The sequence below is a fragment of the Falco punctatus genome (genome assembly GCF_963210335.1).
Source record: "Falco punctatus genome assembly, chromosome: 7".
NCBI lineage: Eukaryota > Metazoa > Chordata > Aves > Falconiformes > Falconidae > Falco > Falco punctatus.
In genome coordinates, this window is record NC_137587.1 from 40,468,069 (window position 1) to 40,495,017 (window position 26,949).

Below are 26,949 nucleotides of genomic sequence, written 5' to 3' on the forward strand. Positions count from 1 at the left end.
TTTCTTCTGTAGGGCTACAGGAGGCAAGCACATTTCTCAACAAAAAGGGTGTTCCTCGGAACTGGAAAATGGACATAAGTGAAATTCTGGAGTCTTCTAGTAGCGATGAGGAAGACGGAGCTGCTGCAGAAACTGATGAAGAAGAGGAGAAAAGAGAAGAGAAAACCGAAGAAGTAGCGGTAAGTTTGGGCAATTTCAGTCATTCTTCAAAGATGATTAATAATTTGCATGCCTGAAGATCCTGCACTTTCCAACTTTTACTCTTTATGGTAGCTTACGCACTTGAATGTCTTTTCAGACCTGTTCATCTTCCCTTTGCTATAGTTGTGTATACTGCGATTTGCGAGCAGTTGGCAGGTTGCTCCTGTAAGCCAGTGCAGAAATTGGAGACAAGCCTCAGAAATCAAGAATTCAGGGCAGAGAAGAGTGACAGGAAGAATTTGAGTCAAAAGGAGACACGCAACTGAAAAATTGATGCTGAACCTAATAGTAGTAACCTTAAATACGTGTAACTTGTTATTTTTCTTTTGCCTTTTATATAAAAAGTAACTTCTGAAAATAGCAGTTTGATTTGAAAAAAAAATAGGGAAGCAAAAGCAGTAGTCTGGCTGAAAGCGTGATCTAACACACAGTGGCTGTTAAAGCTGTTTGGTGCCTGAGACACTGTAAGAGCGGTACAGGGCCTGGCTCTGTAAGCGTTGGGGTTTCCCTAACAGGCCGTTGCAGGCTGGGAATCGCGGGATCGAATGCTCTGGTAGGCTGTGGTGCAGATGGACTTTCTAATAGTTAGGGTAAAATGTTTTTCTGCATCGCAATATTTTGAGCGGCTCCTTTCCCACAGAGCCAGCCAGTTTCTTCGCGTCGCCTGAACTGCATTTACAGAATTTCATTTTATTTCTGCTACCTGTTTTCAACCTGGATGTTACAAGTAAGGGGTGGGGGGTGGTGTCTGTGTGTCAGTTGGCGGGTTTTTTTTGTCGCCGTGCGATTTCCACGATACGCTCGGGAAACTATTCCTTTATATAGGCGAACCGCGTGAAGTTTGCCTCCCGGGGAAGGTCAAACGCCGCTTCCCGTTCGCTTCCCCCGCGGCGTGCGGTTGTCAGCCCGCACACGGAATGGCCGCTCGTGCTCGGAGGCGGCCGGCGGCGTTGCCACGGCAACCCAGTGTTGGTCGGCAGCGCGCATGCGCGGGGGCAGCGGCCGCTGGAGCCCGGGCTTGGCCGGCGGCCAGGGGAGGCTTGCCAGATGCTTTGGAATGGGCTGTCTCTTTTCTTTGCCTTTCATGTAATGTCTGATTATTTTATTTTTTTTTTTCATGATTTTTTTTTTTTAAATATGGAAGAGAATGTAAGTAATGCCGTATAACTGCGGATGCCGTGCAGGGAAAACAAAGCAAGCAAATATTTGGAAGTCAGGCTGAAATATGTCCAGGCAGTGGGCAGATTAGATAGAAAGGAAGTAAAACCATTTTACATTTGAAAGAATGCAGCTCCTAGGTAAGGATTCTGTGTTTTAATCTGTAATGTGAACATGGTTGTTAAGAATGTGGATTTGACATAGATTTCTGATCTGGGAACTGTCTCGTGGAGCATGCAGCCAGGGTAGATCTTTCCAGGTAAAAAAAAAAAAAAAAAAAAAGATAATCTATTTTTAGGTGTTAATTTTGTGCCTTGATAACAGTGTTCTGGAAAATGGAGTCGATGTCTGTGTGAGAATGATGGTATGATTAGATAAATATAAGGATAAATGTGTGCAGAATATAAAACCCTCTGGGTTTTTTCCTCTGTTTGCAGTGAAAACGACTGAATAGGCCACATTTTGCAGGGTGTGAACTGTTGTGGTCTGTATTGGTCTGTTTGTATTAATGTTGGTGAAAACTGCAAAGTATCAGTCACTAAAAATCAAGGATTGCTATACTAGTTTTCTAGTATCCATTTCTAATACCATTTTTCATGGCTATTGCATAAAACTGCTCTGTGTTTCAAACAAAGAAGGGGGAGGGGGGAGCTTGGTGATGAAGGGAAGAAAAAAAAAAAAAAAAAAGGCATTCCTGTAAAAGAAATAGAGGTTATTTTTAAAGAATAATCTAAATGTAAAGTAGTGAAGCAAAGGATTCCAGAAAGGTAGATGTGCTGGTAGGAGAAGCTCTAGAATCCATTATTTCCAGGTGACAAGTAGGCATGTAAAAATAAGGTGAGCATCTTCACGCTGAAGCTATGTAGCAGAGGACAGATGAATCTTTTTAGATTATGTCAGAGCAGGACTGTCATGCCGGCCCATTAAATTCCTGATTCATCTGTTACAATTCATATTCTTATTTTAATTGTGGGCCATGCTAGATATTACAATTAGACAGCATTTAGGGAATTTATCTCAATTACTTTATTCTTTTCCCTGAGGCAGTAATACTGGTTGCAGAGAGAATCGACAAGTGAATGATTATTTCTTTTTTCCTTTATTTGAGTACAGATGTTGAATTACTCAAATTTTGCATGTTCATTTTGTAGAGTTTCTCCTTTATTAATCAAGGTCAAAAATAGCGTCTGTACATCCTCTCCCAGAATATTCTCAGTTGGCCTTTTGTTTTAGAACTGCAAATTGTTACATTATTAGAGATGGGAGGGAGATTTTTTAAATTACCTTCTTCCCCACCCTACCCCCTTTCACCCTCATCTTCTGAAATGCACAGCAGCCTTGCTGTCAAGGCCTGGCCAGCTGCTGACCAGTCATGATAGGCCTTCATTAAGTCAATCAAATGGCCACAGACCTACTTAATGAGAGGATAAAGTCAGAAGAGTCTAATGCTGGGAATGGAAAGGATCCTGTTTTTCTGAAGTAGGATTTTTTATAATGGTAATGGTGCAGAGGGATCTACTATAGGTGGTAAGAATAGATCCTACTATTTTTTCCAGTACCTGGGTTAAAATCTGTAACTTTGTTTTGACAGAGGCTGTCTTCCTAATTGTGCTGCCTTTTATGACATCTTGAAGAGTATGGTAGAATTGGTACAACAGGGTTTCCAGGTTTTACATAGTTGTTCTTTGATGGCTTTTGTAAGCTAAAGACTGGGAACCTATGTGGTAGTGGTGAGATGCTAATCCTCCTACTGATAGGTGGTAACCAACTTGTATGGTCCAGAGCTGACTGTGAAGAACCAGTGTGGAAATGACTTGTCATTGACTTTTAACAGGAATTGCATTACACTAAGTTGCTCAGCATGTTCATATTGTTGGATTTTTGGCAATAATTGCAGTATATGGTGCAGTTTATGATTACTTTTCATTCACAGTGTGAGGTTTGAATACTAGAACAGATACTGCTTGTGTCACAAAAAGTGAAAAAATCTCAAGGTACTACAGAAGAAAATTCTTTATCAAATGAAAATTTAAACAGTCAATTGGTTTAAATCCAGATAAAAATCTGGGTATTGATTTTGGTTCTTATCCAGTTGTCAACATGTCAGAATAAGAGAATTAACTATGTTTTGAGGGTGCATTTGGCAGTGAAAGAATGCACTGCAGTTAAAAGGAAAATCTAAACTCCAGTATCTCCACATAGAAATTGGAACATTAGAAATTGGAACATTACATGATTTTTATTAAAAATCAGATAATATGTACCACTGTAGTTGCTTGTACTTAAGTTGTTCTGTCAGGGAGGAAATCATACATATTTGTTTCTCAGGATTAAATAGTCAAATACTCCCCCCGCATTTTACAAGGGGACGTGTAGGCAACATTTGGGTTTGCCTCTCAGTTTCCCTGTAAGCTATTCTGGTTCAAAAAAAAAATCAAGATTTTTAACATGCAGCTATTTGAAATACATTCTCAGTATGTGGTCTTAATAGATACATTCACATAAGATCAGAGTAAAATAAGGAATCTGTTTATTAGTTTTCTTATTTTGCAAGTTTCATAACTTATCTTTTTATAGTATCAAGAGCTGGAAAAAGGGTTTTCTATCTTTGCTGTAGAATTGGTTATAATGCCATCTTTGAGATTCAAACTTACCTATGTCACTTTAATAGCAGTTCCTTGTTCCTTCACTTCCCCCCCCCCCCCTCAGTCAAATGTGCAACAGAAGTTCAGAAAAAAATTGCCTCTCATTGAAGAAAGAGTTGCAGCACCTCCAGATGTATGCTTGGGGGAATTTTCTCCATGTCTTCATTTTGAGAGTCACCTGAAGGACGTATGTGTAGTATGTTTAATGCTGTGCATCCATTTAAATTTTTTAGGATTCTTGCATCACAACAGCATCAGGAAATGTTGGTCCACAGGTACTTTGCATTGTTGAGCAGAGAAGCTGCCAGAAGCATTTCCCAGTGTGCCTATTCTGCAAAAGAGCATGGATTTCAGTTCTCCTAAGTTATTACCATGTATTTTATTAGAAAGAAGTTCATAAAGGAAAGATGAATATATGAAATCCGTGTTGTGTTTTAGGAGGCTTGAGATTTCGAAAAATTATCAGTGGACATCTGTTAAAATATTTACATTTTGCTTCAAAATAGTTCTTGTTTCGCGTGTAGTCTTTTCTCCAAGTGACTGTGGAAGACCACATAGAATGATACCCAAATCGTCCATTTCTGTTGCAACCTACGTGTATTTTAAAATAACATTGAAGAAGCTAACACTAAGTGTTAAATATAGGAATACAGTAACATCAAAGTTAATGAAGCATGGTATCCAGAAACAAGTGGTTTATTTACATATATTAAAAAAACTAAACAGCCGTGATGTGTAATATGCAGAATAGCATTTAAAAAATAGCTAAACATTGCTTAGCTAATCATCCTTCTCGTGCGTGAATTTGTAGGAGTTTTGGCTACTCAAATGTTCTTTACAAAGGCTTTCTTGCTCACAGTTTTGTGCTAACAGGCATTCTCAGAATATTTCTCAAAAAGGAGTGAAGAAGTTGCAAACTGAGGCGCAGCTCTAGAGTGAGTCATTGTTGAGGATGGTTGAATTCCTGGATCTTGTTGGTAGAAATTAACATTTTAAGACCACTTTCATCTCCCCATGGTGTAAAGCTGTTAACTTGTTGCAATCAGTTTAATTCTTTTCATTTCCTTAATCAGTGTTCAAACTTGCCATCAGTAAGTGAATGTGCAAGTGATGAAAACTCATTTAAGTACTCTGAAGCAACAATATTACATTAACTCCAGTTCTGGCAGCATGTCTTGATCATACACTCATCTGACTCCAGATTTCTTCCTCTTAGCTTGCATGTATTTCACAGAAGAGTTTATGGTGTTGTCAGTCTATTAATAACATAAAAGAAAGATCTGTCCCTGGTAAGTTAGCCCCATATTGGTTGAGTAGACGGTGTATGTGTTTGTGAGTAGAAATTAATTCTTTGTCTTGTAGAAGAAACTATTTCATCCTTTGTGCTCCCTCTCAGCTCTGTAGGTTCGCATCCACAGAAGCTTTAGTCTTTCTGTAGAGGAAACGATGAGTCAGGGTAACAGACCTATATTCTTGTTTAAAATCATGCTAAAGACAAGAGGCAAAATTTATGGTGAATAAAAGTGGCTTGAAATCAAATGAAGCAAAGCTAGTTACAAGTTTTATACAAGTTTCTATGTATTTCATGCTGGGTTTATTTGCTGGTTGTTATTCTCAAAATAATTTTACAAAATAATTGAACATTGTTAGTATTACTTGGAAGGCAGTAAGAAATTGAGTTGGGGAAAGGAGTATGTCCCCTATACAGAGATCATGTGTTCATTGTTGATTTTGTTTTCTCTTGACTGGTGTGACCTAGTCAGGAAGGAGGAAGAAAAATCACAAGACCGTAAAATTTATGTGTAAGCAAAAAAGGGCATCTTGGAGGTACTTTTTTTTAATATATATATATATATAAAATTCAGCCTCTCAGCCTGAGATGAAAAATTTTCTCATGTTGCACTTAATTGTGGGTGTTGGGTGAACAACAGAGAGGTCTCAACTTTGAACTGCCACTTAAAAAATTAATTTTGGTTTGCCTCTCCCTTGGACTTATCTTTGGCTACAGCCTTCCTTTTTTGCAACATCTGTAAAGGAAAAAAAATGAAATGGAGAGACAGAACTCTCTCTTAAGAAACTGAACAATTATCATCATGGTCTTACTTATGCCCAGTCTAAAACAGACCTAAGTGTCTTGACAGAAGTGAGTTTTGAAGGGTAGCAGTGTCACCCTGCTGGATAGAGATGCTGGGAATTTTAGCCCTCCAGCCATTCACTGGTGGTGATTGCAGGTTGTGGCATTGACATTTCTCAGGTGTTTTCTTGACTTCAGATGCAGATTTAAGGTTGCTGATACAGCAGCAGATCATGGTTGGTGTATTTAAAATAAAACTCAACTCCACAACAGTAGACCTCCTGGGAATTCATTATGTCCAGTTACAAGTAGATAACCTTGATAAAAAATGACTTCTTTTAAAAATCCATGGATCTTAGTGTTGCAATAAGCATATCCATGAACAGTTGGTCTTTCTCATTTTGGCCAGTAACAAAAAAAGACTTTGAAATAGCCGATGCTTGATCTGTTCCTTGCCGGCAGTTATTCAGGTCTTACTCGATTCACCTCTCAGAAGGATTTGGTACCTGTTACAATACTCTGGTATTGGTACCAGGCACAGTCCAGACTCTCTCTGCCAGGGAGTGGCAACCTAGCTCATACACCATCGGCAGAAGTAGGTAGGGTATTCAGGATGTCTCACACAGGTGAATGAATATTGCAGTCAGATTTTATGCTCCCGTCCTGTAAGTATGTAAAAGCTTTTCATCTTTTTGCCTTTTTTTTTTTTCAGCTGAAAATACTTGGCATTGGTGAAATGGTTAACATGCTGTCTGCAAGAGTGCTATTTCTAACCTATGTTTCTGCTGTTCTAACCTAAGAGTTCTGGTTTGGCATTGTGCCCATATAAAAGAAATGGTTTGAATTCAGCTATTCAGAAGTGTTTCTGAATGTTTACTGTTACTTAGGTGTGTTTTATTTGCACAGTTTGATTCGTATTGCTTTTAAACACTACAGTAGGTGGCAGAAATTTCTCGATCTTGAAGTTGGATCGCAGTCTAGATGGAGAGAAAAAAACTCTGGTTTCTATAGCAATAATTCATTTGTTAACCTGGAAGAACATGCTAATTCTATAGATAACTTTATATATCCCTATAACATGCAGTATGAGCAAATGGTAACTGATGCTGTACAATGTTGTGATTATTCATTTAATTTCGTCCAATTATTTCCCAAGAAAAAATAGGAAAATAAGAAACAGATATTGTCTCTGCCTGACTGTAGGTGAGCCCTGTTGGGCTCCGAAGCTCAGAATTCACTGAAGCAGGCAGTGCTGAAATTCATTCTGATGCTGGGCAGATTGCTTTCTGCTTAACAAGGCAGTAGCATATACATTTACATTTCACTGCCTGTCTTCCTGCCTTGAAGCTTAAAGTTTACAGAATGCAGAGACAACTGAAATTGAAATTGCTGTTCCGGTTTCCTTCTGCAACTGCTTGTGACTTTTTCTGTTATTTTTAAGAATATAATGAGATTTTTTGACATGTATTGTACGTCTTTCCTTCAAGACAGCTGTAGTCTTCCTTCTGCAAACTGCCTTACCAGCAATTCCTGTGATTGCCAGGCTGACAGGAAGAAAGTAGCATGCATAAACGTTGCAGGGAAAAGACTTCCCCCCCCCCCCCCCCCCCCCGCCCCTTTCCCGCTTTGGTCTCTACTAGATAATCTCAGAATTCCATGAAGTATATATGGCTATGTAGACATTCATTTTCTCTCCCTGCCCTCTCACCCCCCAATAAACTTGCTTTATTCTCATGATTTCCACCTGAATAAAAGAAAATCGCTATTGCACACTGTGGACTGCTTAACATAAAGTTCATAAGCATTTCTCTCTTTGAGGATTTAAATTGTGAAGATAAATCTAAGGAATTTAAAGTCACTTTTATAATTTATTATTATAAAAGTGTTTCCAAATATAAGCTGAAATAAAGTATTGGAGCTTAATCACAAAAAATGTCTGGAGCATCAAAAACAGGAACAGTTGGGAGAAAGAATTGTTCTACAACCTTTGCTATGATTGGAGTAAGGAAGATGAGTTAAACAAAAAGACCCAAACAAACAAACAAAAAAAACCCCAAAACCTCGAGTTCCTGTGAACTGCTTCAGTCTTGTAAATAACAGACCTTTTCTGTATTAGAACAGTATGTTAAGTATATTAGTGTTTTCATTTTGAGGGTCACACATTCTTTCTGTCATGGGTTGAGTCTTTCCCTGAACTGCGTTTTCTTTCTCTCCTCTCGAGGTACACACTACGGTCTCCTGAGTAAATTTTTTCTGCATATTTCACCATTATATGATTGCAGGGCCAAATGGGAAGTTGTTTGAGTTTACTTCTTGCTGTTAGGCTTTTCTACCAAAAAAATTGTTGCTTTGCATATTTTATGTTTTCATTATGACTGCATTTGTTTTCACAGCCTGAGGAAGAGCTTGATCCTGAAGAGAGGGACAACTTCCTCCAACAGCTTTACAAGTTTATGGAAGACAGAGGTAACACTGAATTATTATTATTTATTTTTTTAATTTAATGTCTAGTCCACTTTTTAAATTGCATTTAAAAAATTCTTTTAACTGTAATGGATGTTATTACAAGCATATTCACATGTCAGTGATACAAAAGATAATGGCTAGTCTGGTGCAAGGAAAAACACTTTCACCTGTTTTCATGTGGCAGGTCTGCTTCCAGTACTTTGAAGCAGAGCACATGAAGGAAACTGAAATCCTCCCTGAGGTGTTTTGTTTTTGTTTTGCTTAATGTTAACACAACCCTGTTAAGTAAGCTCTTGATTGATTTCTTGTTGTGACAGCCATGGCTGGGAAGTCTGACGCTGTTAATCTCAGGCTGGAACCTGAGGAGGCTGTTCATGGATGGTGAAATTCAACCAGCAGAAAATGGGAGATGTGCAATCTTCAAGTCTCCTTGCAGAGCTGTATTAATCATGCGCAGATGTAGCAGTGATACTCACCTGAAGAGACAATTCGAAAGATTCTACTTGTCCTGTAGCTAGAACAAGAAAATAGCATGTTTTAAATGTCTGTCTTTACAGAATTAGGTGAGAGTGTAATAAATTGGAATACTTAAGATCCTGGTATAAAATGTACCTTGGAAGTGGATGCGCTGTGTATAGAGAGCAGGATATACCTGCTGATTTGGGAGAGCTGTTGTTGCATAAGCCATTCACACTTGCAGTTGTGGTGAGACTGACACTAAAATGGAAGGTTTTCTGTTCCTTGGCTGCATGCACCTCCCTCTTTTTTTATTTTATTTATTTCTTCCTCCTCCTGTTGATGTTCTTAGTGTATTTGAGCCTGGAAAGAGTTTTTATCTTTCAGAGTATATTTGGTTTATTCATTTTTCTCATGAGCTCACTATTTCAATTCAAATACTGTCTTAATCCTGCAGTAATGTTGGTGGAGGTAGATTACAAGTGCAGCTACTGCATTTTTACTGCTTTTTTTTTTTTTCTTGACAAAAGTTATCTGAATGATCATTTCCAGAGCAGCATATAGTACAGAAATATTGATGTACTTGCATTTGAAATAACCAGAGCTAAGAGTAAAATGTAAAGTGCATGTAGTGTCAGAATATTTCCCACTTTCTTTTTTCCTTTGGTTTTAAAATTGGGGGTGTGTGGTTGTGTGTCAAGTTAACTTTGTAAAAGAGGCTCTGCATCCCTGTTAACGAGATGTGTTTGAGACCACAAAACCGTAAAAGAACAGTTCCAAGTCTGTTCAGTATTGCCAGTTCTTACGACAGGTTTAGAAATTGATCATGTATTATAGCAAAGTATACTGGGGTTCATCCAATGTAATTTTGAGGCCTCCTGTATATGACTGGTGTTTCTGGAGAATAACCTGCTTTGGAGGAATAAGAGGTGATGTTGGGGGGGGGAAATGCCTATGCTGTTGGACTAACAAAATTTTCTTTTTTTTTCTAGCAGCCTGATTCTTCCCCCTGTTCTGTTTTATTCTTTTATCACTGTCTCTTAAGGACGTTTAAACTACATACCAAGTAGGGATTATGTCAGGGACTTGTAAAGGGCAAAAGAAGACATCATCTTTTTGAATCTGAAGACTCAGTCCAGAAACTATTCTTTAAGCTAGTGTGCCAGTTGAGCAATGTACAGGACTTGGTCTTTCCCCCTGCCTGTCTACTTTCCTTTTTTTTCTTTTTTCCTTCCCTCTGTCCTTATAGCAAGATTTCTGTTCCCAACAGATTTGTTCTACACTCTGTCCTCTCAGTATGAATGTTATGACTCGTGAAATCATGACAGTATTCCCAAAGTTCTATAAAATTGTTTTAATGATTCCAAATATAATTGCATGAAGATGAAGGAAGATGAGAAGCAGCAGGGAAGAGGTTTGATACTCTTCCTTGCTGGGACAAATACTGTCTATGTATGCAGCCACTTACCCCAAGTCACTTTTGGTTTCTACTTTTGCAGTTAATTATTGTTCTTTCTATCATTACCACTCATCTGATTTGAGTTCTTTCTTTGTCCCTGGAACTGTCCCAAATATTCATGTCCTGTTAGGGCTTTGTGCTTTTTTACTTTCTGACATTTTGCCTGTGTATCTTTTTCTAATCCAACATTTTTGCAGCTTCCCTACTCCTTTCAGACCGCAGTGTTTTGCGTTAAATCTCTTCACACATTGCTATATTCCAACATCTATCAGGTGTTCTATGCAGCTTGGTGTAATTCTGGCTGTTCCCTCCATTCAAGAGAGGGACACTGGTATGCAGCCAGTTGGATGGGGGTTATTGCATGAGTCTGAAAACAAGGTTGAGAAATCATAGTTCTCAAGCATCTGGTGCCATCGTGCTAATAATCCACCCAGAAATAAGTGATGCATTCAAAAGCAGATGAAGCCTTGTTTGTTTGGTGGTTGGAGACTACTAACCTATGACTTACCTTAGAATTATTAAGTACAGATTTTAAAATGTGGAAGGATATTAGTAATCAAATGTGTGCTACAGGAATGGAAGAAGCAGTTTGCTGTTCTTGATCATAATGTCTTATTTCTGGTTTTGTCTTATTTAGGTACTCCTATCAATAAACCACCTGTTCTGGGCTACAAGGACCTTAATCTCTTCAAGCTTTTTAGACTGGTGTATCAGCAGGGTGGGTGTGACAGTGTAAGTGTTGGATGTTTCCTGAATTAAATATGTCTAGTGACTCTTAAAGGCTGTAACTTGTGGCTGTATTAGATACCATTCCTTAATGTTCTTTTTTAACAAAACCTGACAAATCTTTTTTTCTTTCCCTTTTTTCCACCAAAGATTGAGAGTGGTGCTGTATGGAAGCAAATTTATATGGACCTTGGCATTCCTATTTTGAACTCGGCTGCTTCCTACAATGTAAAAACTGCTTATAGAAAGTAAGTTCTCATATTGTATAGTGGTGAAAGCATCCTTCGGGGGTTTTTAGTGGCATGTACAATATTCAAGCAATTTTTGATAGTTTAGTGAAACAATAGTTGTCATTCTTCGGTTAATGAACAGTTCTGAGTCTTTTTCCAGTACTGAGGATTGAAAAGGTGGAGGAAAGGAGGGAGTGCTCAGGCTTCTTAAGTTCCTGTTGCTCTAACATATCAGAATTCTACTCACTTTCTTATCAAGAAGCATTCATTTTCATCATGTAATGATGCCATTTCAGAGTACAATAATGGTATTTATAAAAAAAGGCTTTGGCAAATTCAGCTTTGCAATTTATGGTGATTAACAAGAATGGACTCTGTCCTCCGTCTGTAGATGCTGCATGCAGTGAGGATAATTTTATGCCAATTTCTTTTAACTTCCTGAAAAACTTTGATAGAGGTAGACATGTTTCAGGTTGCATGTTTAAGTATCATCTTTGTGGAATCTGTGGAATAATGGCTTTAGGGCATAACTATGTACATTGCTATGGTGGATGTGACAGTATTGAGTGGTAAAATCATTGCTTGTAATGAAAAAATGCATAAATCTTTTTATTCTGACCCCTGGTTTTCAGTTGTGTGTTAACTTTTGAAATGGAAACCTTTTAGGAATGACACTTTTTAACCTCATTTTCTAAATAAAAATTATTTTTATTTATCCTCCTGGAAGTTTGACAAGAAACAATTGGGCTTTTTGAGTAAAAGGGAAGAATGAGGTTCTCTTGACTCGAACCTAAGGAAATTTGGCTGATTGAATAGGGATGGCTAATGACTCAACTCATGTTAATGTTCATGAAGATGAAAATATTCAGACTATCTTCAGTGGGATTTGAACTGGGCACATATTTAAGGTCTGTATTTTACAGAGAAGAGTATTTATCATAAAAAGTAATTGGTAAATATGTACTAGGTTTCTGTTACAATGGAAATAATTATGTTGTATGAACACATAATAGTATGTTGTATCTTGCATGTTTATTCTTTGAGGAATAAACTGGTTCACATTTCTCTCACCTGTAACTGGATTAGAGTGTGCACACAGGCCAGTTACCAGAGAGCAAACTGATGCATGGCAGTTTGTTACCATGTGGTAACTTGTTTGTATGCCCATATTCTAATACTAGGCTGATTTTAGCTGTCTTTTGTGCATTTGAAAAATGGTGTAGATGTTCTTAGGCTTCACTGTCATGAATTCTTAATTGGATGGGGATGAAGTTAGATTTGTGGGAAGCACCTGTGTGCATAATTGTTTCATTTAAAAAGCTGCTCTGGCTTTTTATTTTTTTGTTTGTTTTGTTTGTTGCGCTGTTTTTTTCCTGAAGTTACTGCTCCTCTTGCTTTTCTGTGAGCAGGAAAATAGGTTTTATGCACTTCAATAAATAGAAAATCTTTATTTGTATCTATAGGTATCTTTATGGTTTTGAAGAGTACTGCCGTTCTGCAAACATTCAGTTTAGGACCATCCATCACAATGAGCCAAAAGTGGTAGAAGACATACAGAAACACGTGGAACCAATGGAGGAAAGTGTAAAAGAGGAACCAAAAATGCCCCCAACAGAAGTTAAAAAGGAAGCAGAAGAAAATTATTCCAGCAGTGAAAGTGAAAAAGAAGAAATAGAACTAAGATCCCCAAGGGTAAGTGGTATGCAGTGATTTCTATTTAGTATTTCTATTTAGTATTTAACAAATATTTGTTAGTGTAGTATAGTGAACAGTTTACATAATGAGTTTTCCCGTGTGGAAAGCACAACACAACTACAAGCACAGGACAGGGTTCTGTGAGCGCAGAGTTGCTGTTAACTGTTAATTGCGTTCTGCCAGTGAACAGAATCAGTTTTGATTATTTCTTCATACTCTAAATCATCCGTGATATTTGCTCAGACTGTGTTGGATGCCAGGCACATTTCAATTCAGGGATGGCGTGAGAGCTACCGAGAGCTATGTATCGTCAGAACCATGAAACTCAGCAGGACAGTTTTGGTTGTGGGTGAGAATTTCCGCAGGCATATGGAATCTGGAGCTTTCTGGCAAGAAGCGGGAATATTGAGGGACTGCTACAGCTTTAAGAATCAAAAGAAAGTACATTCCTCTTAGTTGTTTTTTATCGCAGTATCTCCTCTTTTAATAAAAGAAACACTACAGTTTTACAGTATGTAGACAAAAGTAGAGGGTAGAACACTTAAAGTTTTGTCTTCCTTTGTCTTTGAATGCTGTAGAGGTAAGGGTTATACTAGTAGTTACCAGTGACCCATCAGCTAGTGGATGCTGAGTCTGATGGAGAATACCAAAATATTTTTAAAAGGATTTCAATATGACTCTGTAGCACAGCTGTTAATTCTGTTAAAAGGTCATTTTGTGTCCCTTAATAGAACATGATTACTGAAGGACAAGAAATTGCTGCTACTTAGATTGTTCAGGTTGTAAGGATTCTGTTCAACTACAATGTGATTAATAAATTACTTCTTGCAAGCCAGTTTTCAGGCAAGTATGTGGCCCTTTAATAGATGAGAAGACATAGCTGTAAACACAAGTTTAGATTGGTATTATGTATTATATTTCTACCTAACTGCAAGTGGTTTTTCCAAGCTGTATCAGACTTCCTGAACTTCCTGGTGTGATATTAGCTTTATTATTAGTTCATTTATTTTTTAGTTTTGGAGAAAACTGGTGAGAGGATAAAGAAACGGAAGAAATTTTTTTTCGTCTTTTTTGTCATTGGCTGTCTGTGTTAATTTCTTCATAATTAAAAAATTAGTTTTGTATTTTATTGCTTTACTAATCCAGTCACCAGCTATCTGTTTATGAATGCTTATTTTTCCAAAACTGTGAATTTAAATTATGATAGTGTCTTCATTACTGTTGTCTTTGGATGCCCTCCAGATACATTATGAATGCAAGATTAATTATTCTAAATGTTCTGATTATAAAGCAGTGACCCTATCAAGAGACTTTTAATAGTAAAATGAGAAACCCGTACTAGATCCCCAAGAAACAGTTGCAGATAGTTCCAGACAGCAGTTGTCCGGCTACTCAAACACCTTTTAAAAATGCAATATTTACAGTTTTTCTAAAGCTGACAAATTTCTGTTCTGTAACAGGTGGCTATAAGGATTGAAGATGCTAAAGGGAAGATGCCTGCTGTCAGAGGTCCTATACAAGCACTTTAATTAATGCTATTGCTGTAGTTGAGAAAGGCATTTTGGCCCTTTCTATCAGGGCAGCAGACCTTACAGGTCCAAATGAATGTTCTGAAATCCTCCAGAAGTTAATCAGAAGCTCATTCTCTTTATTCCAACCCAAGCAGAATGGCTTTGTTTTGCTCTTTTCCTCAATAACAAGACTTTAAGCTGTTATCTTAAGATTTTAGAACAGTTCACTTTTTGGTGTTATCTCCAGCCTTTCTTCTGTACAGGACTAGTATGTTTCACTTTTCACTGAGTTTTGGAGAGGCTATACAGAGAACAATTGACAGGAGTCATTAAATTGATTATATTTCTGTTCCAGGGACGAAGAAGACTTGCCCGTGATACAACTCCTGCTAAAAAAGATTGTGAAGAGGATAAAACACAAGAGAAATTAAAAGACAGTAACAAAGAAAACAAAGATACAGAAGAAACACCTGAGAATGCAGAAAAGAAAGAAAATGAAACTCCATTAGGGAGAAAAAGTACACCAAAGCAAAAAGAGAAAAAAAACAAAAAACAAGATGATTCAGATAAAGAGTCAGATGAAGAGGAAGAGAGGCAGAGGGAGAGGTAAACATTAACTTGTATCACCTTCTTATAAGTATGTCTGTGTCATGATTGAGCCGTACTCCAAGCAGGAGTGTACACAGAGTTGGAGATCTTACCAACTAAAATGTGGAAACCAGGGACTGAATTCACTCTGCCCGAAAGGAAAGGGAAAATTTTATTTCAAGCTTGTAGAGGCTGCGGTACTTCATGGAAGCATCTTTTTCTGGCAGGTGCCAGACGGTATTTTTCTTGAAGGTCTTGCTAGGGTTGTGTCGGTGTTTTATCACACTAGTATGTACAGACACCAAGTAGACCAGGCTGTAAGTATGCCGGGTGCTGTATGGATGGCGAGCAACTGTCGGGGCAGACTTTTCTGGGCAGTTGAAATAGCAATGGAAAAAGAGAGCCTCTTTTCTTCCAGACTTCTGTTTAAGTGGTCAGTAATGGCTGCTGAACCTAATAGCTTGCGCTTTTTTATTACTTGATTTATTGTAGGCAGGCAGGAAGGGGATCAGCTAATAAAGCAAAGGAGAAGGAAAGGGAGTTTGAATGAAACCTAGAGATAGGTTAAAGAGGAGGGGATGGAGAGACATGGAAGGGCAAAGGGCAAATAGCATCCAGACAATAAACTTGACAAGGTCAGTTGGATTTATAGTCCTGCTTACAAATGAGTTGTGAGCAGGTGACTAATTTATTACCAGAGTGTAGACCTCTTCTTAGCTATTTTGGCTGTGGTCAAGGGCAGTGTCTTACCTGCTCAAGCTGGCTTTCCTACCTTGTTTTTCTTGTCCATGTGGCTAAGCGGTGGGGACACAAGTTGATACTGAATAAAACCTGATAAGGGTATTGCGTATTTTCTTCTAAAGAGTTTGAGGAGTGGGAAAAACACAGTTATTTTAAAGAAAGTGTCACTGCGTGGTCCAAAAAAGATAATCTTGCAGTGCACCGTAACATGCAGAAATGCCTCAGATAAAGGAACAGCGTGGGTGTGCAGCAGGTTGCAAAGGTATGTCAGATGCCCAAGGCATCAAAAGAGTTTTCTTAAGTGGTGCAGGTGATGCTTGTCCTCTTTCTTTTTAATTGTTTGTCAGAAGAATATAGTTCTTCTTTCACTGAAGGCTAGCAAATGTACGTCAGTAAAAGCAAACCCATATTGTTTTCCAGTATTTTCTTTCTTGGTGCCTTTTTTGTAGTTAAGCTTACGTTATGCTAAATTCACCCTAAATAGGGAGAGAAATATAGGTGAAAATAGGTTAGATTGTAATTCATGAAAATATGTTTAAGTATTAGATATAGCTGTAATAAGGGGTAGATAAAGCTAGTAAGAGCTGTGTAGACACTTTTTAATCTTGGTTAAACACTGTTTTAATCAACAACTTTGCCCCCCCGCAACAGAATGGTGTCTGTATCCATGAGAGGGTCACTATGATGGCAATTCAAACTTATGTGCACTGTTAGTAAACTGCAGTCTGTTAAATATTTCTTCTACGGTTTGCTTTTATTTTTTATTAAAGCATGTCAAAATAAAGTATTTTAAAAACTGAAGATAGTTCTTCTTGACATATTTAGGAGCCAAACGCTGAGTTAACTTATTCCTCTTTCTGTATTACCAAAATATTCCTTTAAAAAATAGTTTTTAAGCTTTGAGGTAGTTGTACACCTAATAATTGTGTTTAAATTATCATACAATTTTTCTGGATATTTTTGGCACTTACCCCTGTTCTTTCATAAGTCCTGTTCTTGATTTAAGAAGCTGTGTCCAAGCCAGCTTCAGAGGTAGTGCAGGATACAGAAAATGAAAAAATATTTTATTGCATCTTTTCTTTTGTAGTAGCTTGGCTATGCTAGTTAAGTGTTAAAACATTGATTGTCACTAATTAGTGGACATTTTAAATACACCTTACTGCAGGGAGGAAATTGAGAACAAAGGAGAATCAGAAGGTGAAGAGGATGAGGAGGATGCAGAACCCTGCCTGACTGGAACCAAAGTGAAAGTAAAATATGGACGTGGAAAGACTCAAAAAATTTATGAAGCCAGTATTAAAAGCACAGAAATTGACGATGGAGAAGTTTTATATTTAGTTCATTATTACGGTTGGAATGTAAGGTGAGGATGACAAACAGAGTTTCATTTCTTTGTTAAAAGGATTTCTTGAAAAAAATTTTTTGTTTTTAAGGAAAAAAGAAAGAGAAAAAAGATCAGTAACTTGGCTCTGAGTTGAATTATCACCATGATAACAGGATCTGACTCTTACACTTTTCATTGTTAGTAATTTTGTTCATGGTATGACACTATTGCATTGAAATATCAGAATATACTTATTTACATGTTTCGTCCAAATTAAAGTGAGTAATCCTCACTCCTCACAGGAGGATCCCTGTAATTTATTGTGTCAGCTAGTTTTAGCGCTATTAGATGTTTTTATTTAAGGGAATCGTTGATAATGGTGAAGGCATCTATAATTAAGTGTATCAAGCACTGAAATTCTAGCAACAAAATTTATTCTTGTATTGAATGTTAACTGTGATTATAAAGAATGGTTGTTATGTATAGAGAGGGTAGGAGAGGGCTAAGCAACAAAGAACTAGAGAAAAAAATTCATTAAATGGTTCTCCTGGCAACCATGCTTTGTAGAAATGGTGCTTTTTTGTTGTTTTCTTAAAGGCGTTGTGATTATGTGGACAAAAATATCACAAAACTGATCATTTTTAAAAATAGAACACTTCTGGTATATAACTTGATGTTCCAAATCCAAATGTTTCTAAGTAACTAAGGAAATGTCTTTAAGCGACAACTTAAAGTTTAGGAGCGGGGATATTTCCCCCATACTGGCATGTGTCCTGTTACCTTATTAATAACTTGGGGGGATTCTGAGGAGCAGTAGTAGTGTATTTGTGCCTTTCAGAATCTCACCCGGTTTATTGCTGTAATTTGAAAAAGCATATTTTATGGTTGTGGTGAAAACTGTCTTTTGTATATATGAAATAACTGACAAACTTTATAGCTGGTTCAGTCCCCTGAGTTCCAGTGCTTTGCTAGCAAGTAACAGGAAAGTTTGCGCTTCCATTCTCCCATCCCATAATTTTTTTTTTATGGGGCTAGAAATGTTATTCATCTTTCTAATGCCAGATACTGCATGTGTTTTTAAATACATGCTCTACTTTCCTACCTTTCCTGAATAAACATGTTCCGTAACTCAAGTCTTTTAATCCTCATATTGCAAACAACTTTTTTATCCGTAGTGATAACTATTTTGTTCACTTTTAGATACGATGAATGGGTGAAAGCTGATCGTATCATCTGGCCTGTGGAAAAAGGAGGACCAAAGAGGAAACAGAAGAAAAAAACAAAAGTAATGGTTATTTCAATTGTAGTACTATACTTAATGACTATCACTCTTACTTATTTTAAGAAAAATAAAAAAGGTTGCTCAGTCCAGTCCAGTTTTCTACTAGAAGTGCAGAGCAAGAAGAGAGAAGGTTTGATGATCAGCAGTGAAACATGTTACTAAAAATTCATTGGTTTCCCCTCAGAATAAAGAAGATGGTGAAAAGGATGAGAAGAAGGATGAGGAGAAACAAAAATCAAAGCGTGGGCGACCCCCTCTGAAATCTACTCTTCCATCAAACACATCTTGCAGTTTAGCCAAAACGCCTAATAGTGAAGGTAAATCAGGACCCAGAAGTGCACGGAACAACTTGTCAGATTCCTCACCATTACCAAATGGAACAGAAGGTACATCTGGTGCACTCGTGTTCTGGCGTGGAAGTGCATGTATGCAGTGACGTTAATGCGGTGCATTAATAGGACAACTTCAGCGAACACAGTGCTCTCAGCAGCTTTAGAGTCCTACTTAACTAGTCAGTGTACAAGCAATATAACAAAACAAATTTTTGATGCAATTTTCACTGTATAAAAATCAGTCCTTTCGATCTTGATTTTAGCAACACCTTGCAGGCAGATGACACGTAGCTCAGGAATGTTTGATTCTGATAGAGGATCAAATGGTGAGTGATCTCAGTCCTGTGTATGCTTTTGAGGTTTTTTCAGTACCTTTATGGAAAAGAGGTTTGATTTTTTTACCCTTTTTTTTGTGGTTTAGGTTCTTTTCCACTTGCTGTGAATTTTATTGAGGAAGTAGTTGAGCTGGCAGTGCTGGGGAGCACAGTTTGCTCGCAGAAGAGCCATGGCATGGAAATGACTCTGCAAGTCATTCCATACTCTTCAGCCAGAGCCTTTCAGTCCTAATCTTGAACACACCAAATCTAGTGCTATAATGACAGTCTTTATTGTGGTAATTAAATTCTCAACCCCAGTACTACATCATACAGCAGAGTTGTTAATTACATACAAACGACAGCAGTATTTTTGGTATTTCTGAGCCTCTGTGAACAAGAACTGAAGTGAAATCACTGTCTGATTTTAGTACAGATCCCTGAATAGCCTTCTGGTAATGGAATAATATTTGCTCTGTATATGGTCCGTGATTCATACAGCAGTTCAGCAATGAAATACCCATATTGTGGTGTGGAAGGGTTTGGAGTTTTGGGGTTTAGGGTTTTTTTGTTTGGAGTTGTTGGTTTAGGGTGGGGGGTGTTCTGTTTGTGGATGCATGGACGGCAGGAGTGTTGTTTTTTGGTTTTGTTGTGTCAGGTAGGGGAGGTAAAGTCCACAGGTAAATATCAGATCATGGGAATCTGTAAAACTATTTTTGCTACTATAAACTGTAATTTGTTTATATTGCCTTATTTGGGCAATAGTAGTAGTAGAATCATAGAATATCTCAAGTTGGAAGGGACCCATAAGGATCATCAAGTCCAACTCCCTGTTCCTCGCAGGACTACTTACAAGCATCATCCAGATGCTCCTTGAACTCTGACAGTACTACTACTATTGTAATTTCATAGAAATTTTGATCAAAAATAAGAACTGTAATAGTGTGGTAAGTAACACAGTGTTTAAGTTTAAAATTGTTCATTGTAAACTGACATCAATACCATAGATTACTGAAAATAAACTCTCTGTGTGATTGAAAAAAGAAATTTTGCTGTAATTGATGATTTAGGATGCTGTTTCCTTTTTTTCAAATATTTTGCAGATTCTGGCTCATCTGACAGTGAAGCAGATGAGTCATCTGAAAAGAATTTGAATGAAGAATTTTCTCCAGAAACTTCAGAACTGGAAAAAAGTGAAAAACTACATGATGAGAAGCTAGATGAAGAAAGCCCAAAGATTCCTCATGCATTGAAAGAAAATGACAGGACTCAAGTACAGCCACTAGAAACACTCAAACTTGAAGTTGAAGAAAGTGAACAAATTGTTCAGATTTTTGGAAATAAAACGGAACAAATAGAAGAAGTCAAAAGAGAGGCTGAAAAATCACCTAAAGGAAAAGGGAGAAGGAGCAAGACAAAAGATCCCTCTCTAGAGAATGCAAAGATTTTGCCAGGAAGCCAAGAAGAGGTGGCAAATGAATCTCTTGCAGAACCTGGAAGATTAGACATGTCTTCCTTGGACTGTAAAGAAATTTCCAAGACAACTGAAAGTGAAACAGAACCTTCTACAAAAGATAAGAAGCTTTTGAAAAGGAAAACTTTGGAACAGGCATCGCCTGAGAAGAGAAATCGACGAGAGAGTGAGATGGAAGTGCCAAATATTGTATCTGAAGAGAGGACCAATGAATGTACTGGAGCAGAAGAATGTAGAGGGTTGAATGCTGAAGAGTCCCTCAGAACTGAAAATGAGGAAATGCCATCGCTGGTGGCAGAATCGGTTCAGCATGGTCAAGAGCCAAGGAATGAGAACTTTGAATGTCCATCTGAAGAAAATGAGAATGTTCCCTTAAAAGATGAGGATGATGCAATGCCTCAGATTGGTCCTGAAACTTTGCTGTGCCATGAAGTAGACTTGGATGACTTGGATGAAAAGGAGAAGAGCAGTAGTGAAGACACAGTATCAGAAAAGCCAGACCCTAATGCTTCAAATTCAAATCCATCTGCCTTACCCCCTGCTGTCCAGTCAAGCTTCTCAGTGGCCTCGCCTCTTGCTCTTAGCCAGGATGAGTCACGCAGTGTCAAGAGTGAAAGTGACATGACTATTGAAGTCGACAGTGTGGCAGAAGAGTCTCAAGAAGGTCTCTGTGAAACTGAGTCTGCTAATGGATTTGAAGCCAGTACTACGTCAAGTAATTGTAGTATAGCTGTGCAGGAAAGAGAGACTGGAGAGAAAGGTGAGCATGCTGTGAGAAGTCATTCTCCGCTGTAATGATTTCTGAAGTTGTCTTAAGTCTGGTGTCACTTGGCTAAAAATTGCTGGTTTGTTTTGTCTTCTGGTATTAAATTTCTGTGTTTCTTATAAAAAGAACTTGTTAGTAGCAGCAATCAAATATTGCTGTCTTGTCTGCCTGTCTTTTCATTTAGGTCAAAAAAGACCCAGTGACAGCAGTAGTGGAACACTGGCAAAAAAACAAAAGCGTACTCCAAAGCGAACAAGTGCTGCAGCCAAAAATGAGAAGAATGGAACAGGTACATTCCTGGAGGGGGAGCGGGGAAGGTTATGCTGTCCTATACACACATACAAGGGCCTGCTGTTCTCACTGTTGCCCATTATTTCTGTTGGATGGGACTTCCTTGTCAGCGGTTTTCATTATTATTACTATTATTCAGGATTATTGGCTGTTAACTGGAGAGAACTTACCAGCTCTGTGGTAGCAGTGTTACTGGGAAATTGCTTGGCTATTGTTAATACCTTGGTTAGGAAAAACTTTTAGTAACTGTGTATATTAACAGTTACTAAATATTTACCATTATGCTGATTTTTTTTATATTGGGTTGGTTATGAATTTGGGAGAGGGAGCTTGTTCTTGGTAGAAACATCTCCTTTAAAATCTTACAATAGGTGTTTCTCATGGGAAAAAGTACATTTATGAAGTGCAGAAAAAATTGCTCGATGATAAAGAATAACTTTTCAGCAAAAGCCGTGTAAAACTTGGAAATTATTGTGAAAATCTAAAATATTTGCATATATCAGCTTAAAACTTTCTGTTCCGTGTTAAAGCTTTTATGCTTTTTAGTCATGCTTCATAACTGTTCCTTTAGATGTGTAAAGGAGTGCAGTAAATATATACAATCATGTGCTACCTACCTATATTAATACAGTTTTAATTTTAGAAAAGGGATTCTAGTGTCTGCTTTATATTAGAACGCCAAAATACGTGACTTGAGATAGTTTATCAGTGCTCTAATATTCTTATTTTAATAAGCTGCTCTTTTTCTTCTGGAAAAAAAGTATCTCACAATCACTTTTTAACTAAAGGCCTAGTCAGCCCTTGACTTGTGCATTAACAATCAGTACACTTGAGAGTTCAGTGCATGTTGTGTCTGAATCTGTTCAGGGTTTGCTTTGTGTGCATTCTGGAATCTTCTGGGCAAGAAGGAGCATTTTTTTTCATGCTCAATTTTTCTGACTATAACTACAGTTCTTAAAATAGCAAGTTTTTTTTTAAGTCTAAACACATTTCTCTTGCTGCAGGACAAAGTAGTGACAGTGAAGATCTTCCTGTCCTGGACAGTTCAAGTAAATGTACTCCTGTAAAACACCTAAATGCATCCAAACCACAGAAGATTTCTCGATCACCTGCAAGAGTGATTTCACCTCACATCAAAGATGGAGAGAAGGATAAACACAGAGAGAAACACCACCACCAGAATGCTTCGCCTAGAGTATACAAATGGAGTTTTCAGCTCAGTAAGAATTCTCTGAGTGACTTGGTTAGAGGGAACTTATGAGACAGTTGGTTTTGGAAGAAAAATGTGCAAATACCGGGGTTCTAAATTACGTGTAGGCCTTATTATATTGTATTTACGGAAGTGTGTTACCTTTCATGCTGCATCTTGTATACTCTTAAGGATTGCATTCGTTTATTTACAATCACCTTGCTGAAGCTAATTTTTTTCTTTTCTTCCCACTTTTAAGATGAACTAGACAACATGAGCAGCACTGAAAGGATCTCCTTCTTACAAGAAAAACTACAGGAAATACGAAAATACTACATGTCCTTGAAGTCAGAAGTAGCAACCATAGACAGGAGAAGAAAACGATTAAAAAAGAAAGACAGAGAAGGTAAATTTCAGATTTGCTTTATGCTGCCCATGAAAAGTCGTCTTGAAAATAAGTAACTCAAAGCAACTGGAGTTTAATTGACAGCGGTTTTGAAAAAAGTGTGTTATCATCTATTTGTCTGTATACATATTTAGAAAGAGTATTTGTGGCTTTTCAGAACTGTAACCTAAGAAAAACATTCACTGACTATTTTATAATAGTTTATTAGAAACTTGGACTTCCCAGTGCAAGTGCGGTCTGAGTTTTCAGTCAGCATAATGACTCATCTGATTCATCTTTTCAGTTGGTCTGTGACGCAGAGAGGGTATGGCTACTTACCCAGTTTATGTGAATATAGCAGTGAAGGCAGTTGACAAAAATCCGTATCAGTTTTCTGTGGCCACGCTGCTTCTTTGAGGCCTTTTAAACAACCTAATAACCAAAGAAACCTTTATTCTGACATGTGCTTTGACAAGCTGATGCTGATCTGTTGTTCTGTATGTTCAGTGTCACATACAGGGGCATCCATGTCATCTGCTTCATCGGACACTGGAATGAGTCCATCATCATCATCTCCTCCACAGAATGTGCTTGCTGTAGAATGCAGGTGATACACATTTCTCTGCCTTGCCAGCAACCTGCTGCCATGGACATAGAACCTGAAATTCAACCACAGAAAGCACTCAACTGGTTTGACATTGCCAAGTATATTCTGTACACACTTCCACTGCTGGACTTTACCTGTTCTCCCCTCCTACCCTCTTCTGTTGTTTAATTTACTGGTCAGAGAAATTAAGCTCATTGGTAACTGAAGGTTTGTAGGCACAATGTGACATGCTTGTCATTGTGTTTGGTTTTGTTTTGGTTTTTTTTATTAATTCAGAGAAAGGGCACTTATCAAATTTGAAGTTATGTCCAGTGAAGCATTCAGGTGCTCTAGGGAGATCTTAGAAAAGCAAGTGCACCAAGCAGACATCAGAGTATTATCCAAAAGAATTAAGTAACTGCTGCACTTTCACCGAGCTGTACGTTAACTCTTGGTGAGTAGTTCCTCTTTGTGGAAGCACTTGCTATATGGAACTGCCAAAGTATGTGTTCTCAGCAGTGTGCCCAGTTTTAAAGGTGTAAATGGGACAAAATAAATTGTGAAAGGAAGTGTAGTTGACTGAAAACTACAGTTGTAATAAGTCTTCCACTTTTTATAGGATTTTTGAGCACACAGTTATGCAAATATTTTAATGTTTATTAATGTTTACAGTGGAATTGTGAATAGGTTTTCAGTGGACTATCTTATCCCTTGACAAAAATATTTTGTCTTTTTTCTATGTAATTTCAGAGTTTTTATTTTGTTACAAAAAGACGAAAAATGAAATATATAACAACAGTGAAGTTATTTAACAAGATTTCTAAAGCTGAAATTTTTGTGTAAAATAAGGTATCTTGCAACTTGTTAAATATATTTATTCAGACATTGGATGTTGTATTTTTATGTATTTTTTAAAATATTAATAAAATTGGAAAAAAAAAATCTAGGTTAGTTCGCTCTTTCGATAAAACATACTTATCAGTTATGGCTCTTAAGGAGGTTTTATCCAGTAGCCATGCCTGTATTTCAGAGGGGTCTGTCTACGTATCCTCCACAACATAGATCTGTAAGCGGGCATCTGGATTAAACCAGAACTTTCTTTGGAAACTTTGGCAGTCCTAGTACTTACATTGTTTTGAGGAACAAAATTTATTGGGTTGCCCTTAAGATACTTTGTCACAAGTTCTTATGCTTGCTGTACTGCCGAATGAATTTATATCTCCCAAAGTTGAGATGCAACAATAAAGTAAAGCAACTGTGTATGCTTTCTCTGTGGATTGTCCCACAGACAGATACAGTTTGTAAATAACTCTTCCAAAACTATGTATTTAAAACAGTTTGCATATACATTATGTATAAAAGTGATTTTTTTATCAATTTTTTTATTCATGTTTGTACATTGAAAGGGGTTCTTAACCCCTTTTTCTGTGTTTATTATGCTGTAGAGTAATAACATAGATGCTCTAGACTGTATATCAGGATATTCTGGTTCACACGGCAGAAAGAATGAAACACTAGTGATGGCGTAGCATTACTAAAATTGATGTTTCTTGAAATTTCATTTTACAACATTTGTCAACTTGTGATTCCAATTCCTTCCATTTTCGCAGAAAATTAAAGAAAAAGTACTCTTGTAAATGCACTTTTTCTGTCTTTTCTTAAGCAAAGCAGAACTATTTCAATGTAAGATAAATACGGAGCTCACTAGAAAGCATTAATAAAGGCCATGTTTTAAACATAGGCTTTATATTCTATTTTTATTTAAGTGATTGTTCTTGTAAATGTCTGGACTTACCCAAATAGGATTAATCTCCATAAATTGTTGTAAAGACTTTTTTTCAGAGCTAACTTTTACTGTTAAATCTTCTAATAGCTATGAATAAAAAGCAATACTCATTTAAAAGGAAATAACATGGGTCACATTTTCTCACATTACCTTCCATGTTTAATATTTGCAGAAGTAAATTTTAAATTCAGTGAAATAATAGAATTAATTATATCTTATGCAGATACCTAACCGCTGTCTACGAACTGTGTGAGATCTTACAGGCACATACACACACTCAGCATGCACAGGTGATGGGTGAGCTCTTGACTATCTGTACTTGGGCGCAGATGTTCACTGTGTGTGCACTGACTGTTGCTCCTTACCTCTTTGGAATATTTAAAATGCTGCATCTAAGACTGAGGGTAGGGTTCTGTGAAACACGGAAACCCGTTCTAACAGATGGTTGCTCCTTGACACAGCGAACTTGCTTCCTTACTTCATCTTTCCACCTGCTTACCCTGCGCTAGTACTCACCAGACAGACACCCACGCCACACACCCCCAGTAACAACATCACTATTCTGGCCAAACACTAAACCTGCCAGGAAATGTGAACTTGCTGCCCAGCCTCTGGCAAAGCCTCTACCATGTTACTGATTTCCTTGTTTTATCTTTCTGGCAGGAAGCGTATCAGTTAGCTCGATTTTTCAGTAATTTCTTACGACATTTAAAAAATACTGTGGGGAAAAGGAGATTAACTATTCAATGTGGGACTACCCTGTACTAAAGGTGAAATCAACAAGAAACCCTAGTAAGGTCTTCCATTTCCCAATAATGCCCTTATTTTTGCTTTGTTGACATAAATTCCAAAGTGTCATCCAGTGCCTTGAATGAAAATTTATGCTGTTGAGGATGCAGTAATTATACTGAATTGGGATTTTTTTTTAATTGGAGATTAGGTATCTTGTTTGCAAAAGCAAGAAAAAATAAAGCACCCTCTTGGCAGTCTTTGTGTTGTTCTCCTGCCTTCTAATCTTTCACAGTTTTTCTAAAAACGATAGATGTTATTTCAAGCTTAGTTAGGAGGTTAAAAAAATACAATTACAGTTACGGAATCAAACACTGATAAAAAGAACAGGGCTGTAAGAGAATTTAAGATTCTCCCCCCACCTCCTGCAATGGATACAAAGAACTGTCAGATTTCTGGCAGACAGTATTTTTGTGTTAGCACGTATCTATCTGGAAGCTGGAAAAAAGGTGAAACATTTGCATGCAAGGACGTAAGGTAA

General features: G+C 37.5%; 1 protein-coding gene across 2 annotated transcripts in view; it reads left to right on the plus strand.

The window, feature by feature from the left end:
* Positions 1 to 25,633, plus strand: part of ARID4A (AT-rich interaction domain 4A) — a 50,475-nt gene extending 24,842 nt beyond the window's left edge. Inside the window, exons 11-24 of one of the 2 annotated variants that reach the window (XM_080394468.1) lie at positions 13 to 179; positions 8,472 to 8,544; positions 11,097 to 11,191; positions 11,336 to 11,433; positions 12,879 to 13,107; positions 14,977 to 15,227; positions 17,116 to 17,313; positions 18,475 to 18,559; positions 18,741 to 18,942; positions 20,306 to 21,436; positions 21,627 to 21,731; positions 22,738 to 22,953; positions 23,182 to 23,328; positions 23,815 to 25,633. In XM_080394468.1, the coding sequence (XP_080250594.1) occupies positions 13 to 179; positions 8,472 to 8,544; positions 11,097 to 11,191; positions 11,336 to 11,433; positions 12,879 to 13,107; positions 14,977 to 15,227; positions 17,116 to 17,313; positions 18,475 to 18,559; positions 18,741 to 18,942; positions 20,306 to 21,436; positions 21,627 to 21,731; positions 22,738 to 22,953; positions 23,182 to 23,328; positions 23,815 to 23,918 (3,101 nt within the window). In that variant the 3' untranslated portion in view covers positions 23,919 to 25,633. The remainder of the gene's footprint in view (positions 1 to 12; positions 180 to 8,471; positions 8,545 to 11,096; positions 11,192 to 11,335; positions 11,434 to 12,878; positions 13,108 to 14,976; positions 15,228 to 17,115; positions 17,314 to 18,474; positions 18,560 to 18,740; positions 18,943 to 20,305; positions 21,437 to 21,626; positions 21,732 to 22,737; positions 22,954 to 23,181; positions 23,329 to 23,814) is intronic. The other variant, XM_080394469.1, reaches the window with a different exon arrangement.
* The last annotated feature ends 1,316 nt before the right edge of the window (positions 25,634 to 26,949 follow it).